Genomic DNA, 20,707 nt, shown 5'->3' on the forward strand with positions numbered 1-20,707 from the left:
AATATCTAAAAAAAACTTTGAGCAACAAAAATAAGGCTGGTAGTATCCCCATACCTGATTTTAACCTATACTACAGAGCCATAGTAACAAAACAGCATGGTACTGGCACAAAAGCAGACATGTAGATCAGTGGAACCAAATAGAGGACCCAGTTAAAAGTCCAGGTAGCTACAGCCACCTGATCTGTGACAAAAATACCAAAAATACTTATTGGAAAAAAGACAGCCTCTTCAGCAAATGGTACTGGGAAAACTGGATATGTATCTGTAGAAGGATGAAAATAGATCCTTATCTCTCCCCATGCATAAGAATTAAGTCCAAATGGATCAAAGACCTTAATATCAGACCTGAAACTCTGAAACTGCTAAAGTAGGAGAAACCCTTCAACATATTGGTCTTGGCAAAGATTTTCTGAATATAACCCCAATTGCACAGGAAATAAAACCACAGATCAACCAATGGGACCTCATGAAATTACAAAGGTTTTATATATCAAAGGACACTGTGAATAGAGCAAAGAGGCAACCTACAGAATAGGAGAAAATCTTTACCAGCTATACATCTGACAGAGGATTGATATCCAAACTACACAAAGAACTCAAAAAACTAAGTAATAAGAAGTCAAACAACCCAATTAAAAAAACGGGCATGGTGGCTCACACCTTTAATCCCAGCACTTGGGAGGCAGAGGTAGGAGGATCACAGTGAGTTCAAGGCCACCCTGAGACTCCATAGTGAATTCCAGGTCAACTTGGGCTAGAGCAAGACCCTACCTTGGGGGAAAAAAGGGCTAGGGAACTAAATAAAGAGTTCTCAAAAGAAGAAATTAAGATGGCATATAAACATCTAAAAAAGTGTTCTACATCCCTAGCCATCAGAGAAATGCAGATTAAAACTCTACCATCATGAAAACAAATGACCATAAATGCTGGTGAGGGTGCAGAAAAAGAGGAACCCTTCTACACTGCTGGTGGGAATGCAATTTGGTCCAGCCATTGTGCAAATCAGTGTGGAGGTTCCTAAGACAGCTAAAAATAGATCTACCATATGATCTAGCTACAGCACTCCTAGACATATATCCTAAGGACTTATCTCACTACCTTAGAGATACTTATGTTTATTGCCGCTCTATTCACAATAGCTGGGAAATGGAACCAGCTTAGATGTCCCTTAACTGATAAGTGGATAATGGAGATGTGGTGCATTTACACAATGGAGTTCTACTCAGTAATAAAGAAAAATGAAGTTATAAAATTTGCAGGAAAATGGATGGATGTGGAAAGGGTTATACTTAGTGGGGTAACCCAGGCCCAGAAAGCCAAATGTCACATGTTCTCTCTCATATGTGGATCCTAGCTACAAATGATTGAACTTCTATGTGAGTAGGAATAAAACTCACTAGCAGAGGACTGTAAGCTAGAAAGTGGATAGAAAGGGAATAGAAAGGGAGGGAGGAGGGACTTAATAGGATGGTATTGTATATATATATATAAGTAGAGCAGATTAATGGGAATGAAAAGGACTAAGTAAAGTCAGGGAAAGAGATTGAGTAAAGGAAAAGTGGAGGGAGGACTAATGAAAAATCTTAGAGGATATAAATAAGTCATATGGAAACATGTTTTTTTAGACAATGAAACACTCAGAAGCCATAAATTGTTACTAGAAAATTTTCAGTGCCAGGAATGGGATACCTTCCAGTGAGTTGTTGGCCAGGGAGGTCTTTGGTACCCCCAAAACATTACAGGCCATTACCAAAGCCTTTGGTTTCCCACCAGGAAACCAGGAATAGATGGTAAGACCCTATTGCCGAAGACTCCATATACTAGGGCTGCAAGGTCACTGAGAAATCCTGCTGGAACTGAGCTGATAACCTCCTCCATGTAGACCAGGTGACAAAAAGCTGGGAAAAGCTACGCTGCATGCAGTTCAATGAGAAAGGGAGAAATCACCAGTGGAGATACTCAACAGTGGACACTACACACCTTAACTTTGGCCAGCCAGGCCAAATAAGCCAATGGGTACAATAGTGGCATATTTGTTATGGGGGAAACCCTCTAAGTTGAAGCACTCTAATATGACCGGAGGCTCACTCCATGGGAGAGAACACATGCCTGATACTGAAAACCTACGACAGGGGTAGTCATGAGCCCTAGGAGTGTAACATCTACTGGTGTCTGGCTAAATGTATATACTATGCTCACCAAACTGCCCAGTAAGCACTTCTCTTAATGTTCATACACATATATTAATGCTACTCTCACTTTTATAAAAACCTGTGAAGCCTAAGGACCCTGGTTCGAGGCTCGGTTCCCCAGGTCCCACGTTAGCCAGATGCACAAGGGGGCGCACGCATCTGGAGTTCGTTTGCAGAGGCTGGAAGCCCTGGCGCGCCCATTCTCTCTCTCTCCCTCTATCTGTCTTTCTCTCTGTGTCTGTCGCTCTCAAATAAATAAATAAAAAATTTAAAAAAAAAAAGTATTTATTTATTTATTTATTTATTTATTTATTTATTTGAGAGAGCAAAAGAGAGAGAATGGGTGTGCCAGGGCCTCCAGCCACTGCAGACAAACTCCAGATGCATACGCCACCATGTGCATCTGGCTTACGTGGGTCCTGGGGAATCAAACCTGGGCCCTTTGGTTTTGCAGGCAAACACCTTAACTGCTAAGCCATCTCTCCAGCCCCTACTCTCACTTAGGTTAGAGAAGCTGCTCTTTTCAAGCAGCAGTGACCTTGGGATGACCATGGTGCTGAGAAGTGGCAGAGGAGTGCTCAGCACTGAAACATCTCTATCACATCTGCCAAGGCTCAGGGTCCATTACAGAAGAGGTGGCAGAAAGAATGTAAGAGCCAAAGGAAGGGTAGGACTCCTTACAATGTGCTCCTCCAGACACAAAATGGCCTGGATATCCATGACCTCACAGTGCCTGACACTACCTTCACAAGGCCATCATATTAGGAGGAAAAGATCATGACATCAAAACAAAAGAGAGACTGATTGAGAGGGGGAGGCGATATGATGGAGAGTGGAGTGTCAAAGGGGAAAGTCGGGGAAAGGAGGGAATTAGCATGGGTTATTATTTATAGTTATGGAAGTTGTCAATATATATGTATATATATGCGTATATTTATATACTTAATTTTGGAATGTATGCCTACAATGCCATCCTTATTTGTTGGCATTCTATGATGGGATTCATGTGAAAGAAAAGGGGCTATTCGTGCTTTTCAGAGATGAGAGTGGAATTTTGAGTTCTCAAGCAGACATTAATCAGTGTGAAATTCAGGAGAAGGTGGCCCCCTCTAATTTTTTTAATATTTTATTTTTATTTATTTATTTAAGAAAGAGATGGAGAGAGAGAAAAAATGAGAGTCACTGTGCCAGGGCCTCTAGCCACTGCAAACATACTATAGACACATGTGCCACCTTGTGCATCTGGTTTACGTGGGTCCCGGGGAATCAAACCTGAGTCCTTTGGCTATGCAGACAAGTGCCTTAACTACTAAGCCATCCCTCCAGTTCCCCCTCCCCCCACCCCGCCAACTTTTCGTGAGGCTCTTTTTCTTAATCCAAGACTCTGCTATGCCCAGAACTGTCTTGTCTTTGAACGCCACCCCATCTGGTCACCCTGTGACCTTGAACTAACACTCTGGGAGCTGCATTCTGCATGAGTGATAAGCTGGCCCCACTCAGCTGCACTAAATAACATCCCTGCCCCGTGAGTGCTGTGGGGTTCTTCCGCCACTCGCTGTCACCGACCCTTACGTTTCCATGGCTGCAGAGTGGGGTACATAAGAAGGTGTCTTCACTGGGTGTAATGGTGCACACCTTTAACCCCAGCACTTGGGAGGCACAGCTAGGAGGATCACTGTGAGTGCAAGGCCAGCCTAGAATTCACTATGTAATTAGAAATGGAGACCCTACCTCAAGAAAAAAAAAAAAGAGAGGAAGAGGAAGAAGAGGAGGAGGAGAGGAAGAAAGGCCCTCCTCAGAGTTCTTGCATTAAGTCTTGCTGTCCTGTGCCACATCTCTCTCCCTCTCTCTCCTCTCTCTGCATCTCTCTGTATGTGTGTATACATGTATGTATGTATGCATGCATACATATTCCTATTTGTGGGTGCAATGTTTAGGGGTCAACATCGGGTGTCTTCATCCATCATTCTTCACCTTACTTATTTTATTTATTTATTTTATTATTATTTTTGTTTGTTTCTCATGGTAGGGTCTCACTGTAGCCCAGGCTGACCTGGAATTCACTATGTAGTCTCAGGGTGGCCTCGAACTCAGGGCGATCCTCCTACCTCTGCCTCCCGAGTGCTGGGATTAAAGGTGTGCGCCACCACACCTGGCTCTGTCCACCTTGTTTATTGAAAGTGTCCCCCTGTCTCTGCCTCCTGAGAGCTGGCATCACAGGGGTGTGCTGCCACGCCAAGCATTTATGTAGGTGCTAGGGGTGTGAACTTAGCAATGAGCACTTTCCCCACTGAGCCACCTCCCCAGCCCATTCTACACGATTCTGCTGTATCTTGGGAAGTTAAGAATAGCCAGACTCGGGCTGGAGAGATGGCTTAGCGGTTAAGCGCTTGCCTGTGAAGCCTAAGGACCCCAGTTCGAGGCTCAGTTCCCCAGGACCCACGTTAGCCAGATAGATGCACAAGGGGGCGCATGCGTCTGGAGTTCGTATGCAGTGGCATCCCTGGCATGCCCGCTCTCTCCCTCTCCCTCCCTCCCTCTCTCTCTCTCTCTCTCTCTCTCTCTCTCTAACTGCCTCTTTCTCTCCCTGTCTGTCACTCTCAAATGAATAAATAATTAATTTAAAAAATTTAAAAAAAAAAAACAAGAATAGCCAGACTCAATCGGAATTAATGGCATGCCTTTGTGAAGGTGAGGGACCTCTTAGCTGTTTCTTCTTGAGGGTCACAGTGGGGTGTCATGACCACTCTGGGCATTCTTTTCTCTGATCCGGATCTGGGAAGCTCTGGAAAGTTCCAGGAAGTTCTGGAAAGAAGTCGCTCAGTGAAATGCCACATGGCTATGTGAAGTGTTGCACCCAGGAGAAGATGGGCTGTGAGCCAGGTGTCCCGTGAGACCCTGGTGGTGTCAGCAGAGCATTCTTTTCCCTGATTAGAATCCAGAGATTTTAGATCAAACACTCTGGTATGTGGTTGCCATGTTTTTTGAAAGGTCAAGTGTATGCTCCTTACTGCTCAGAGGTATCTCTGGGCACCAGGCCACACACAGAGTTCTAGCCTAAACCCAACCCAGCAGTTTGCCTCTTCCACACGCCTGCCAAGGCTGTGGGCACTGATGCTGTCAAGGAGGCTGGACTGGACAGGCTGACATGAGCCGAGTCAGACCAACATAGCTCTGTCTGTTGTCACTGCTTATCATGCCCAGGGTTATGTGGCTCCTGTAATTACCAATCCTATGTTCTTGTCATACTGGACACATGCCCCAGGGTCATGACAAAGGCATGACTGTCACCCACCATGTCAGATGGAGAGATGACTGAACAAGGAGTCAGGGCTGAAGTGGAGGGGAGAGCCCATGCCAGGTGGTCTTTGGGCCCCCTGTTATCTGTAGACCTTAGCCAGCAGTCCCTAGCACCTCCAGGAAGAGAAGTGTGCCCTCTGGGCCTTACAGATAAGGAGAAACAGGCGCCAAGTCCCCAGAGCAAGCCAGAGAGGGCGGGACCCAGGGATGCCCTAGGGCACGTTTGTTCCTAAAGCCATACTGCTTCTACCCAGAGCCCATGGGCCAGCTGCTCTGCCAGGGTGGACCTGCTGTGCAGTACATTCCTGGGATGCCAAGGACACCTGTGACCCCGCCTCCAAAGAGCCATCAGGGTGGGACAGTTCTTCCTCATGACTAAGTCAGACCAACTGGCATGACTGAGAAGCCAGCAGAGAAGGCCAGGGCTACGGAGGAAGGGCATGGCCGTGAATGCCCCAGAGATTTGCCATCACCACAAGATCAGACAGGCCAGCTTGTCTGAGCTCACAGAGCTCACAGGCAACCCTGCTCTGTTCTCCTGCAGAACTTCATGCCATCCCATAAAAGCTACCAGAGCTGAGCATGCTGCTAGCCACAGACCTGTCTGGACAATAGATCTGTGTACATACTAAGGACCCAGTCCATGTGATAGATCTGTGTACATAGTAAGTACCTGGTCCATGTGATAGATCTGGGTACATAGTAAGTACCAAGTCCATACAATAGATCTGTGTTCATAGTAAGTACCCGGTCCATGTGATAGATCCAGGTACATAGTAAGTACACGGTCTATGTGATAGATCCACGTACATAGTAAGTATCCTGTCCATGTGATAGATCTGTGTACATAATAAGTACCTGGTTCATGTGATAGATCTGTGCAGATAGATCCGTGCACATAGTAAGTACCTGGTCCACGTGATAGATCTGCGCACATAGTAAGTACCCGCTCCGTGCGATAGATCTGTGTGCCCTGGACATCCATACAGAAACTTCACGCTGACCCATCTGAGCAGGAGTGAGCTGCTATGTGATGGCCCCGTCTTCCTTCCAGGAAATGCCTTGCTCTAAACAGGGTGACGTTAAGCCAGCCTGCAGCTGTAGGAGTAGCAGTTAACCACAATGAAATCCGATTTCCAACCAACTCCATTTTCCTGCAGTTCCAGAACTTTCTTCTAAAATGAATTTTGATAACCCTGAGGCAGTGTCCTGTGCTGTGAACGTACTTAAATCCGGTATGTCTGAAGCAGACTGGATGGTTTTGAGACTTGCAGAGCGGGCCTAAACACACGCGGCTGGCTGCCTCTGCGAGGTCCTGGACACACGCGTGCCGGCATAGACGTCATCTTCTCGGATAACTTTGACCTTGTGCTTCTCAGGGAATGTCTGGCTTCCAGGTAACTTCATCGCAGGAAACCCAATACCCCGGTGGCTGACTCATCCCAGCAGGACTGGCTCCCCACCCGGGAGTGTGTGAGGGGGCTTCCTGGGTCTCCTCACGTGCGCATCCACAGTGTCGCTGGGTGGGCCACGTGCTTCACGGCAGTTCACTGCGCCTCCCACTCACCCCGTGAGGTCCCCACTCCACCCCAGCGTGTTGCCTTCCAAGGGTCAAAGTGCCACGGGTAGGTCAGCACCGTGAGGACAGAAATGTGTCCTTCCACAGTGGCAGACTCAGTTCCTCCCCGCTCCGAGTGCACGCTGCAATTCTGGCCTAAGGGGCGTCTCTCAGATCTCTGCCTCCATCGTCCCACAGTGTCTCCCGGGTTTCCGCCGCCTATATCAGTGCCCACAGATTTCTTCCTCCTCTTGTCCTCCTGCCTCTCACAAGGACGCTTGTTGGACTCAGGGCCCGCCCTAACCCTGTGTGATCTCACTGTAACTTAGATGCCATCCTCACTGACCCTATTCCAAGTCAGAGCACACACCAAATATAGGGTCAGGATGGAGGCTATCTTGGGGTGATGCCATTCGACTCTCAACTGCCCAGGAAAGTCCTCCGTGGTCCCGGTCAGAGGCCCACCTCCCTGAGCGCCACGGGCTCTGCTCCCCACCGTTGGGGCTTAGGGCTTATGCTACCCATCTGTGTTTATGGTCCTCATCTATGCTAGACTCTAACTGCTCTCTAGCAGGGAACAAATTGGATCTTAGCAAAAGTCAATAATCATTTTGTGACACCCACATTGGGGACCGTCTGGTAGAAGTGTGCATCACCATTGTTATCCTGTATTTTCTAGTTGCTTCTAAAAGAGATAGGGGGAAAGTAAGTATATTGAGGTCCATCCAATAGACTATATTAGTCCATTTTCTGTTACTATAATGAAACACCTGAGGTAGGATAAAGTCACAAGGAAAATGAAGGTTTACTAAGCTCATAGCTTTGAAAGCAGGCATCTGAACAGCATGGCACCAGCTCTGACGAGGATCTCGTGGTGGACGGCAGCAATGTGTGGGAGGAAAGAGAAGTCACATGTCAAGCAGGAAGGTAGAGAACGTCTTCAGGCTGAACTCAGGCTTTGGTGACAACTTGCTCTTCCAAAAGCTGGGGGATCCATGCCACTGTCTTAATCCTTTCTCGGGTACTTCCTGTAGCCCCAAGTCATAAACGTTCCACTGAGGCATGTCTGACCTGCAGCTCATGGGCCACATGTGTTCTGGAAAATGGCTGTGAGAACAACGCATTTCTACATGTCAACATCATGTCACAAGGTTGGATGCCTCTAGCATCCCTCTTTCATTACCACGCTAAGGTCCCAGCTCCCTATGTGAACCCCTGGGAATTCCACACCATGTACAAGGCAAGTGAGGGCAGAGCTGAGGGCTGTCACTTGCCTGCTCTGTTCTTCCTAGCTCTGGGTCATTAGGGACCACATTTGGGATTCCCACTGAGGGGGATGCTATGTGAGGTGTGTGTGCCGTGAGCAGGGCCTCCTGTCTGTGTGCTCCAGGAGAGGAGAGACCCCTGGGGCTGGGGCTCCCACACTGCAAACGCCCAGCTGCTGAAGCCCGCCTCACTTACTCCAGTCTCACCCTGGAGGATCCCTGTGAGCTGGTGCCCTTTTCAGTGGCCTTTTTCAGTTTCTGGGTGCTTAGTGCCTGAGAGGCAGGCAGTGGGGTCACTGGAAAGAACTTTGTCAATAAAGATAAAAGGGAGGTACGGCAAGGAGTTGGGGTGCATCCAAGAGATGGGGCGTGGCAGAGCAGGAAGTGAGGCAAGTGCTGGAAGTCGAGATAGTGAGAAGTAAGGCCAGAGGCTCAGGGCCCCAGGGCCACCTACTCAGACAGGAGGGTGATAGGAAGGCAGGCAGGCACAGGAGGCCCTCACTGAGACCCACTCTCAGGTAAGAGGAGATCTTGAAGGCCTAGGATGGGGTGGGGAGGTGAAAGGAAGCCATATAAACCATGTGGATAGCACTCTATACTCAACACACACACACACACACACACGAGGTTAAACCTACATCTGCCCAGAGAGATAGGGAGGTTCCTGGCCTCTCTCTAGTTCCCCAGGTAGGAAACAAGTCATGCTGTGGGAAGACCTCAGCTAAAAAGAGCTGGGGGTGGGAGGATGCTGGAGAGATGGCTCAGTGGTTAAGGAGCTTTACTACAAAGCCTAATGTCCTGGGTTCGATTCCCCAGTACTCATGTAAAGCCAGATGCTGCAGCAGCTAGTGGCCTTGGTGCCCCCATTCCTTCCCTCTCCGTCTCTCTCCCTTTCTCTCCCTCTCTCTGTACATTTCTCTTCATCTCTTTCTGCTTGAAAATAAAATAATAAGGTTGGCAAGATGGCTTAGCGGTTAAGGCACTTGCCTGCATAACCTGAGGACCCAGGTTTGATTCCCTAGTACTCTCATGAGCCAAGTACACAAGGTGGTGCACACGTCTGAAGCTCGTGTGCAGTAGCTGGAGGTTCTAGCACACCCATGCTCGCTCTCGCTCTCTCTCTCTCTTTCTCTCTCACTTTCAAATAAATAATAAGCTAAAATATTTTTTAAAAGAAGCATTTGAAAAAATAAAATATTAAAAAAGAGCTAAGAGAAGGGGCACAGAGGGAGAGAGGAGCCCACCTTTCCCAGTAAGGCAGGTCTCAGTTTCCCTCTCCATGGAGTCTGAACAGCAGAGTGCCAGGAACAGAACTACAGAGCCACGGAGCCCCCCCCCCCATGACTGTGGGTTCCTGATCTTCAGACACCCTGAAGTGCGCGTGTGTGGTGGGAATCAGGAGTGGGACAGGCTGGTGGCCCAGCAGTCAGCGGTCACTCCCGTGACTTCTAAAGTTCCCACTTTTATGCTGCTGTAAATTAGTCCACATTTTGTCGTGTGTGTGTGTGTGTGTGTGTGTGTGTGTGTGTAGTGGGGAGCAGGTGCCGTTTAGGTGATGTTGTTAGCTGTTGTCTGTGTTCTGAACACAGGGTGTTACTGGTCTGTTTTGGGAGAGAAGCAATAGTGTTCACTGGGGGTGCTGGTAACAATATGAGGAAGAGGAAAGGTAAGAGAAATTGAGGGGGGGGGGTGACACGGAGAGAGACAGGGGACAAGGATGGCCAAGGAATAAAAGCCCCTTTTACCCTAGCTTCATTTTTCTCATCTAAGACCTTTGATTTTAGGTGGGAGTCCTTTTGCTCTTTTGTTCCTTTTTTTCCATTGAAAAGTAAAAGAAATGCAAGTGCCCCACGTCCCCTACTTGAAAAGCTGTCATTCTGTATGTTTTGGGAAGAGTTTATCTGGAGGAAGACAGCAGCCACTCCTCTCATGGGACCGACCCCCCCTACCTCCAAGAAGGCGCAGAAACTATCAGCACTTAGTGCGGGCCAGGGGGTTGCTTTGTGGCACAGGGAGATGCACCCTGGCTTCCCCACTGGACGCGGAGGCCTCATAAGAGGAAGTGGACCTGCCGGAGCTCAAGGTTGAGTGTGGGGGGGGAGGGGAGGTTTTGCTGTTTTGCTACAGTTTCTTTCAAGAAGGCTCCTTCTGTCTTGCATCTAACCTGCCTGCAAAGGGATAGAGTGCTGACCTTCTAGAATGTTCCCTTTTCCCTTATTCCCATTTCTGGGACAGTGGTCTCTCTGTCCATCTAAATTATATATGGGATTGCCTTCAAAGAACCTTTTCTATTTTTTTAATTTTATTTATATTTATTTATTAGAGGGGGGAGAATGGGTGGGCAAGGGCCTCTAGTCCCCGCAAATGAACTCCAAACGCATGTACCACCATGTGCATCTGGATTATGTGGGATCTAGAGAATCTAACCTGGGTCCTTAGGCTTCACAGGCAAGTGCCTTAACCACTAAGCCGTCTCTCCGGCCTGAAGCTTTTCTTTTTCAAAATATTTTATTTAGCCGGGCGTCGTGGCATACGCCTTTAATCCCAGCACTCGGGAGGCAGAGGTAGGAGGATCGCCATGAGTTCAAGGCCACCCTGAGAAGACAGAGTTAATTCTAGGTCAGCCTGGACCAGAGTGAGACCCTACCTCGAAAAACCAACATATATATATATATGCCATATATATATATATCTATATATATATATAGATAGATAGATAGATAGATAGATAGATATATGTCATATATATATATCTATATATATATGTCATATATATATATATATCTATATATATATGTAAATTTACTTATTTCAAAGGAGACAATGGGCATGCCAGGACTTCTAGCCACTGCAAACCATCTCCAGAGGCATGCATCACTTTGTGCATCTGGCTTTACGTGGCTACTGGGGAATCAATCCCAGGTCATTAGGCTTTGCAGCCAAGCATCATAACTGCTGATCCATCTCTCTAGCCCCAAAGAAGCTTTTCTGCCACACAGTCTCCAGTGACCTTTCCCTCAGTGGACTTCTTCTGGCCTGTGTGCTGTGCCACGTCTCAAACTACACAGCGTTCCTGTGAGCACTCAGCCATCCTCTGCCAACTCCAGGCACATCACTTGGTCCACGTGGTTGACACAATACTCTTCCACATGTAGATCAAGCATTTCCTCACACATAGACCAAAGGCAGATTCTGGTGACACATGCTGAGTTCCACGGAGGTCTGGGGACAGAAAGTACAGACACAGGGCAACACAGTTACCTCTTAAGTCAACAAGGACTAGCGATCTGTAATGCTTAGTGGCCTAACACATGGGCTATTGAAAATATAACATCGGGTATTTTTGTTTGGTTTTTATTTTGGTTGGTTTTTCGAGGTACGGTCTCACTCTAGCTCAGGCTGACCTGGAATTCACTATGGAGTCTCAGGATGGCCTCGAACTCATGGCGATCCTCCTACCTCTGCCTCCCCAGTGCTGGGATTAAAGGCATGTGCCACCATGCCCGGCTGACATCAAGGATTTTAACATAGAGAAAGTTACCACCGTAGTGGGAACTTTAAATTTTTTTTTAATTTATTTGAGAGAGAGAGAGAAAGAGAAGAGAGAGAGAGAGAGAACGGGCATACCAGGGCCTCTAACCACTACAAACGAACTCCAAATGTATTCATCACCTTGGGCATCTGGCTTATGTGGGTCCTGGGGAATCAAACCTGGGTCCTTAGGCTTTGCAGGCAAGCGCCTTTAACTGCTAAGGCGTCTCTCCAGCCTGGAACTTTAGGTTTTGCTAGTGCCAGGACTCCTGTGTCCTGAGAGTCACTGTGACTGGAGTCCCCAGGTCGCTGGCTGTGTAACAGAGCATCCTGCCGTAGAGGCGTGCGTGTTACACTTTCCAAATCCGGAAAGAAGTCTTGCTTTCTCGGTGACTCACGAAGAGACTGAGAACAAATGTCCCCTAAACCCTCGCTGATTGGAGAGCACATGGCTGTGTGTAGCCGCAAGGGATGCTGGGAAACTGTCCCCACAGGGGTGCTTGTGTCTCCAAGTAACAGTGGGTGATTCTCTTGCCAAAGGTCGAAAGAAAAGGATGGGTGTTGGGGAGATCTTGTTTGTCGCCTCTCTGTCCCTGTGAGTCCTCCGGGCTGGGAACCCATGCTTCTGGAAGCTCCCCGAGAGGCGGGGCTGATGATCAGAGCACCCGCGTGCAGCTGTGGCACTGCCCTGGACCATCCAACCTCCACTGGGCTTTGTCAGCCCCTCTTCCTGCAGGACATCCCGCTGGCTCTCTTACTGCCACCACCCACCTGACCCCAGGGCACATAAACACTAGTGCACCACAAGACAGGGGAAAGGACTCTGGAATGCTGGGCAGCTGGCTTACTTGTGCACTGGGGAATCGAACCTGGGTCCTTAGGCTCCAAAGGCAAGTGCCTTAACCGCTAAGCTATCTCTCCAGCCCTGCCCTACTACGGACTTTTACCAACAAGCCCCAACATATAATGCCATGTTGAAAGCACAGTTATTTCTACATTGTAAATTTGCTGTCTGGACAGTGCCAGAGTCCGCTCCTTATGTGTAAGCAATGTTGGGAGGCATGCTAAGGTGTTTGGATGACTTGCCTGCTAGCCAGCTGTCGTAGATGGCTTCCAGGGAGAGTCTCTCTCTCCCTCCCTCCCTCTCTCCTTCCCTCTCTCTCTGTCTCCGTCCATCTCTCTCTGTCTTAGTCTCTCTCTCTGTCTGTCTCTCTGTGTCTGTCTCTCTCTGTGTGTCTGTCTCTCTCTGTCTCTCTGTCTCCTTATGCAAATTCGTTTCAAAAAGGAATTAACAGTCTTCTCATTGTCTGTCATGTTGTACCCACAGTTATTTCAGAAACAATCTTATTTATGTGATACCCAAAGCCCCCAACCCCCCTGAAGTTTGAGGAATGGCTCTTCTCTTCTCTTCTCTTCTCACCCACGAGCTTCTGGAACTCAGTGTGGTCGGTAACATGACACGACACGCGTGTCCCCTCCTTGGGCCTTCCATGTCTGCAGTGATCAGGGCTGTCCTTTGGTCTGACAGTGTTGGACATCTGGGTTTCTCACAGCACTGACATTTCGGCCCCTTCCCTCTCCTTGATCTTGGCGGTGAGAGGGGAGGCACCTGTTGCCCGGATGCCACGTGTCAGTCTCAGCAACACGAGGGTGGTACAGAGGGCAAGGCAGGGTCTCTTCAGCTGGCACACAGCATCTCTTCAGCCTGTCATGACCCTGATCAGAGAAACAGCCCCCACCTGCAACCCTCCCCCTGACCCCCGTGCCGACCAGCCGGATAGCTCCCAGGTTCCTTTCTCACCTCAGGGCAAGCAGGGAGCTTTGGTTGTCTCTACTGCATAAAGCACTGAGGCTCAGAGGAGTGGAGCCCTTCCCAAGGTCATCCAGTAGGGAATCCTGTCTGGGCCCCGGGTCCATCGACCCTGTTTGCAGTTTTGAAAGCCTGAGCTACAGTCAGCTGCTGGTGTATTTCTGCTCCTCCCCTTACCTGAAGGTCTGCCAGTAAGTACCATCTTGGTGACCCTCTTTCTCTCATTCCACCAGGATGACAGGAGTTTAGAAGACCAGCTGCTTCAAGAACACATTCCTAGAAAGGGAAGCCAGGCAATCAGGGCTGGGCTGTCTTGTGACCCCTCGGGGCTGCTGCCTGTCCTGCACGGGTGTCACTTGGCCCTCAAGCTAACACAAGTGACCGTCCTGCAGGCTGAGAACCCGGTCAGTCTAGAAGTCAGCCACAGTCCCTACATAGTCTCGAAGTCCACTTCGACCTCGTCCTTTTTGGTTATTTTATGAATAGATTCCTTAGTTCCTGAGACTCCTCCAGACTTCTTTTGGCAGTGTATTCTTTCACTGTATTTTTTCTCCTGCTCCCATAATTGGATTATTGCAAAACTAAACTAAAATAAAGCTTGTCTGTAAGCCGTGGAGGTAGCTGCTATTTCATGGCTCTGGTCCCCATAGCTAAGATTGTTATTATTATTTTATTAGTATATGTTAGTAGTATTATTTATTGTTGTTAAGACAGGTTCTTGTAATGTAGCCATGGCTATGCTACATCTGACTAGACAGGCCAAAGCTGGCCTCAAACTCACAGCAGTTCCCCTGCCTCAGCCTTCCAAATGATAGAATTATAGGTGTGCACCAACGTGGTGGCTATATAACTAGGTTTCTTTAAAAGGTGGTTCTGGGATTTTGTTATGTTAGTTTATTCGTGGTGAATTTTTTTTTGTAATATTAGTGAAAGTCACCATCCCAAGTGTTAGCTTGAGTTTGACAATGACACTTGATAAAGGTTTGGCCTGAGAGGAACATGTCCCAGGAGCAGGCAAGCATCTCGGGTGAGACTTCAGCTGGGGCATTGGGGACCTGTGTTTAAAAGAATCCCAGCACTCGGGAGGCAGAGGTAGGAGGATCACTGTGAGTTCGAGGCCACCCTGAGACTACATAGTGAATTCCAGCTCAACCTGAGCTACAGTGAGACCCTACCTCGAAAAACCAAAATAATAAAAATAATAATAATAACAATAGAATAAAATAAAATATATACCTGTCCCTCACTATTTGGGGGGGGGAGGTTTGAGGTAGCTCAGGCTGACCTGGAGTTCACTATGTTGTCTCAAGGCTGGCCTTGAACTCATAGCGATCCTCCTACCTCTGCCTCCCGAGTGCTGGGATTAAGGCGTGTGCCACCACGCCCAGCTATCTCTCACGATTCTGATTTGAGACAAGTCTTTAGAGCTGTGTTTGCTAGGAAGTGAGAACGTCACGACTGGGTTCACCCCAGCATGGGGTGATGGATGAGGAGGAGGATGGGTGAAAAGGATATGAGGAGTGGGGGACTTTGAGTTTTAATGCCCGGGCAGGATAATCATATAGGAGATTCCCATGCCTGGGACAAGAAGGATCCTGCAATATCACAAAGGAGAAAAGTTCACTTCTTTTGCTCGTGTTCAATAGTTTTTATGCAGGAAGATAAATCCACAGATGTTTGCTGTGTTGCTCTTCTAGACAGTTTGCACGTTATTAGTTTTCGTTTGTTTTGCTTTTATGTTTTGTTATTAATGTGTCCTTTAGTTCAAACAGCACACTGAATCAATGCATGGTCAAAGCTCAGAATGACAGCATTGTGTCCCCACACTTGAGGAGGAAGTGTGACAAGGTGTGACTTGCTCATGGTCAACCCCAAGAGACCAAAGACTGGTTCATGGTCACTCATTCCCTCTTCCTCCCTCATCCACTCTTAGCTATCCCAGACTTCTCCTCCGTGCTGCAGTGAGAAGGCTGCTTCAGAAAGATTTTCTCTAATTTGAATCAAGACTTAAGAGACCTAAGTGTTCTGAGGACCCGGAGGTTGGTTGTATGGACAGAAGGGCGGAAGCAGAGAGCAACGGGACCAGACCTTTCATTTGCCTTTCTCTATGTGCCCTCTGATATGCTGGTCTTCGCTTGTATTATCTATAAGTGTGCATAGATAGGGGCAGATGTGAATGAAACCTATGAAGTAGAACTGCAACCAGAAGTTAACGTAAAGAGATGGGTTGGAAGTGGGGTGAGGGAAAGGGCGAGAGGACATGTGACATGTGACATGTAAACGGAAGGGGGAAAGATACTATGGGTGAGAGGAATTGGGGAGGAGAGATTAAAGGGCAGAGGGGAGTTGGGGATAGGAGGGGGGCAGGAAATCAACAAAGCCAAATTGCCAAGATGAATCATTCCTAAATCTCTGTGTGACAACTAAAAAAAATTATTTTTTTTTTAAAAAGACACAGGTAGGGAGCAAGGACTGTTGACACCAAATTGCTTGTATTAGAAAGGCTTAGAGAATAAAAGCGGGGGGAAGGGGCTGTGAAACTACTGGTCTGGGGAATCTGTTAGCAGTCCTTCACCCAGAGGTCAGATCCCAGCCCAGCTCCAGTTGGGAGATCAGAACTTCAGCTGGGTGACTCCACTAGGCATTCAGTCTGTGCTGTAGGGCCACCCAGGAGACAGACAGTGGTCTCTGGTTATTCTCAGATAGCATTCTTGCTTCTCTTCTTAATATCCCCTTAAAGGAGGACAACTGGATCCTTATAATGAAGAGATGAGGGCTGAAGGGATTGCCTAGCACTTAAGGTGCTTGCCTGCAAAGACTAAGGACCCAGGTTCAATTCCCCAGGGCCCATGTTAGCCAGATGCACAAGATGGCACATGTGTCTGGAGTTTGTTTGCAGTGGTTGGAGGTCCTGGCATTCCCATTCTCTCTCTCTCTCTCTCCATATATATATATATATATATATATATATATATATATATATATATACACACACACATACATACATATACACACACATATATATATATGTATGTATGTATGTATGTGTGTATATATATTTTTCTTCCCCTCTTTCTTTCTGCCAAATAAAGAAAATATTTTTAAAAAATAAAAAGATGAGTCCCAGGCTGGCGCTTCCTCCTCTTCTTCTCTCCCTCCTTCTTTGCTTCTGACAGGCTCTCATATAGACCAGTAGCCCAGGCTGGCTTCAGCCTCACTATGTAGCTGAGGATGACCATGAACTGCCTACCCTCCTGTTTCCACCTCCCACATGTGGGATTACAAGCCTGGGCCACCACACCTGACTTAGTGTTCTTTAGTCATCAAAAGTGACTGAGAAAAGGGGGACAGGAGGTATGGAAAATCGGATGTTGGCCAACTCTGTCCCACCTCAAGAATGAATTTTGCAGAATAAAATGCATGTAAAACTAGTATTCGGAACACACTATATCCTATTTTGGCAATTCCCCTTCCTGTCTTACAAGTTAGCTTCTGGGGCTGGAGAGATGGCTTAGTGGTTAAGGCGTTTGCCTATGAAGCCAAAGGACCCCAGTTTGATTCCAAGGTCCCATGTAAACCAGATGTACAAGGGCCACATGTGTCTGGAGTTTGTTTCCAGTGGCTAGAGGCCCTGGTGCACCCATTGTCTCTCTGCCTCTCTCTCTCTCTCTCTCTCTCTCTCTCTCTCTCTCTCTCTCTCTCCCTCTCCCTCTGTCACTCTCTCTCCTTGCAAATAAATAAATAAATTTTTTAAAAGTTAGCTTCCTTTTATTTTTTTACTCTTCCTGGGTAAAAAAAATGTTCATGTCTTTAAAAAAAAATTATTTGTAAACAGAGCGACAGAAAAAGAGAGAGAACACCAGGGCCTCCTGCCACTGCAAGTGAACTCCACTCATTTTTGTGAGACAGGGTCTCTCACTGAACCCAGAACTCTCTGATTTGGCTAGATAAGCTAGCCAGCAAGCCCTGAGAACCCTCCTCTCTCTATCTTCCCTGCACTGGGATCACAGATGCGCACCATCATTCAGTTTATGTGAGTGATAGGGATCTGAACTCTGGTCCTCATGGGTGCCCAGCAAGCACTTTACTCACTGAGCCATCAACCAGGACCAGTTAAAGGATGCTTTCTCTTTGCTCCAAAAGAATCACATCACTAAAAGCACAAGTGGCCATCTGCTGGGGCAGTTACTCACAGTCGGTGCAGGATGAATGCTCTGTCTGGAATGGGTTTGGCTGAATTCTTTGGTCCTGCGTGTGTGTTTGAGCTTGCTGCTAAGTCTGGGGTTAGACAATACCGGTGAGGAGTGCGTGCCTGCCATTATCCAGCTTTATCTTCCTGTACATTCTGCAGATTCTTTGGATACTTGTGTGATAAGCAGCCTCCTTCGAGATTCCCTGACCACTCAACAGGAAGTGTGAGCATCTGCTCCTTGCTTTCTATTTTTAGAAGAGCATCGAGCACTCCCCTGACATTTCAGTCCATCCCCTGCCTCGCGTTACACCTGGGTGTGCTGTGCAGCTCTGTGTACGTATTACTATCCGAATGATCATCTTGGTTTCTCGAGATGGGTCGACCCTGGGTAGATGAAGAAAATGCTGGTCCTAGTGTATGCCCACAAATTGTTGTGATTTCTAGCTCCAAGGAGCACCACTTGCTAATGAGATGTCCTCCGATGTGTCTCTGGAGTTTTCAGGGCTGGGGTGTTCTCAAAAAAAAATGGCCATTGTCTACCCCACAGGATTGGTGCTCAATTCAGGGAACAGCTGTGAAACTCCAAATGTATGAGCTTTCCAAGTGACACCTTCTCTTGTCTTTCAGCTTTTGAAGGTCCCATCAGGTCAGGATGGGAAACCACGCCGGCAAGCGAGAGTCAACTGCTGACAAGGCCAGTAAGGTAAGACCTGGGCTGAGCCCACAAAGCCTTGTTGTCGGAAACCCACTGACTTAGCGTGTTATGCACAAGCCCTTTCAGTGTAGCCAAGGTCAGAGGGGAGTGTCAGCAAGCACAGCCCCTCCTGGATGGCTAGAGGAGGCCGGATATGTGTTGTTAATCATCAACATTCACTTATTCAGGAAGTGTTCTGTCATGGGGACACCAGGGAAGGAGGAGAGGCAGAGAAAGGGGAAAGAGAGGAGGAGGCTGCATCTATGAGTTGTGGGACTTATCCTGGACTCAGGGAAGGTCTCACAAGGAAACAGAGATTCCAAAATTCCTTTGCTCTCATGCAAAAATCCTTTCGTCTTTGCAACGTCTCCTGTTTTTCAGTCGTGTTCCCAGATCTCACTATCCGCTTAGCTGCCACGTTGAAGGGTGTGGATAGTCAGGCCCTCTGAACCTGGCTGCATTCTGTGAGCTTCCAGCTCTGATAATGTGTGTGGGTGACCAGTGCCCACCCCATGGCCCTCACCTGAATCTCTGCTCTGGTTTTCGCTATGGAGAAAGACGAAGGACCCTAACCTCGGGCTGAGGAGCTCAGTTCTGAGTCGCAGGTGGAGATGGAGAGCAGGAAATGGCTGAGCTATTTCCTTAGCCAGGAGCTAAGCCATCTGCCTTCGGAGTTCAGCCACTGGGCATGCGGGCAAAACCAGGTCCCTGCACTCCACATCCAGATTGTGTTTTAATATTTTTATTTATTTGCAAGCAGAGGGGGAGCGAGAGAGGTCTCCTGTTCTTGTCACTCACTGCTTTCAAAGGAACTCCAGATGCACGCACCACTTTCTGCATCTGGCTTTACTTGGGTCATGGGGAATTGAACCTGGGCTGTCAAGCTCTGCAAGCAAGCACTTGCCTCATATCTTGCTTTTGTTGTTGTTGTTGTTTTGGTTTTTCAAGGTAGGGTCTCACTCTAACCCAGGGTAACCTGGAATTCACTATGTACTCTCAGGGTGGCCTTGAACTCACAGCGATCCTCCTACCTCTGCCCCCCGAGTGCTGGGATTAAAGTCATGTACCACCACCCCTGGCTTCCTATCCTGCTTTTGTGTAACCCAAATTTTCCCCCAAACGCAAGTTGCCCTCTACTCTCAGAACATGGCAGCCATTCCTGGCGCACAGGGTGACAACAGACCAGCCAACAGGTGGAAGGTCAGTAGTTTGCCAGGGCTGTCCCCTGCCAGTGCTTGCCTTCCACACCAGCTCACCAGCTTCGTCTCCCTGTTTGGGATTCTCTGTGTTGGCTTCCTTCTTCCGGCGGGGCCTCTGAGGGTGGCACTGGCTGTTTCCTTCTGAGTCATTTATACCTAATGTCCTCATGGACCACAAGTGACCACGGTGTCCCTGTTGCCTTGTTTTCTGTCTTCCCCTTTTCACACCACTAAAGAATCACTTCTGATTGTCAGGAAATGTGCCCGCTGGCCACACAATCTTTGTCCTACACCGAGAGGGTGAAATACTTCGAAACTGCTAGAACTTTGTCACGATACTTGAGTCCAGCCTCAAACAATACTGCTTGTCACTTCACATAAAAGCTAGTGTGTCCCTCACCCAGAAAATGCTTTTCAGACTCCAACCCCCTTTACTGTGGCTGGCTGTAGCATTTATTTATTAATAATAAATTCTGCATTTATGGCTTTGTCTGAGTTGGGCTTGGTCTCAATTCCCAAAGTTGCCCCATGGGCGATGACTGTGTAATTTGTTTGAGATCATCTCTGTACAGAGAGAGGGAGTCATTATGTGTTCTTCATGGTTTTTTTTTTTTTTTTTTTTTACATTAATCAAAGTTATGGCTAGGCATGGTGGTGCAAGCTTTGAGCCCAGCACGAGAGAGGCTGAGGTAGAAGGATCACTGTGAGTTCCTGGTCAGCCTGAGGCTACAGAGGGAGTCTAGATCACTCTGAACTAAAGTGGGAAACTGTCTCAAGAAACAATAGCAAACAAATAAACAAAAAATTATTAAGTCTGACTTCCAAATGCAAAAAAAAAAAAAATGAGTGGTGTACAAACAAACAAAAGGTTATGAAAAGGATTATCTCACTTATCTGCAAATGAGTGGGGCGGACTCTCCTTGTGACGCACGTATTAATTATCCTGCTGGTTAATTCCATGGTT

General features: G+C 47.6%; 1 protein-coding gene across 9 annotated transcripts in view; it reads left to right on the forward strand.

Annotated features, from left to right (window-relative positions):
* The window catches only part of LOC101615364 (myelin basic protein), a 135,944-nt gene that overhangs the window by 14,470 nt on the left and 100,767 nt on the right, over positions 1–20,707 (forward strand). For all 9 annotated transcript variants that reach the window (XM_045143992.1, XM_045143991.1, XM_045143997.1 and 6 more), the window contains exon 2: positions 18,478–18,553. In XM_045143992.1, coding sequence (XP_044999927.1) covers positions 18,503–18,553 — 51 coding nt within the window. In that variant the 5' untranslated portion in view covers positions 18,478–18,502. The remainder of the gene's footprint in view (positions 1–18,477; positions 18,554–20,707) is intronic.

This window comes from Jaculus jaculus, chromosome 2, assembly GCF_020740685.1.
Source record: "Jaculus jaculus isolate mJacJac1 chromosome 2, mJacJac1.mat.Y.cur, whole genome shotgun sequence".
NCBI lineage: Eukaryota > Metazoa > Chordata > Mammalia > Rodentia > Dipodidae > Jaculus > Jaculus jaculus.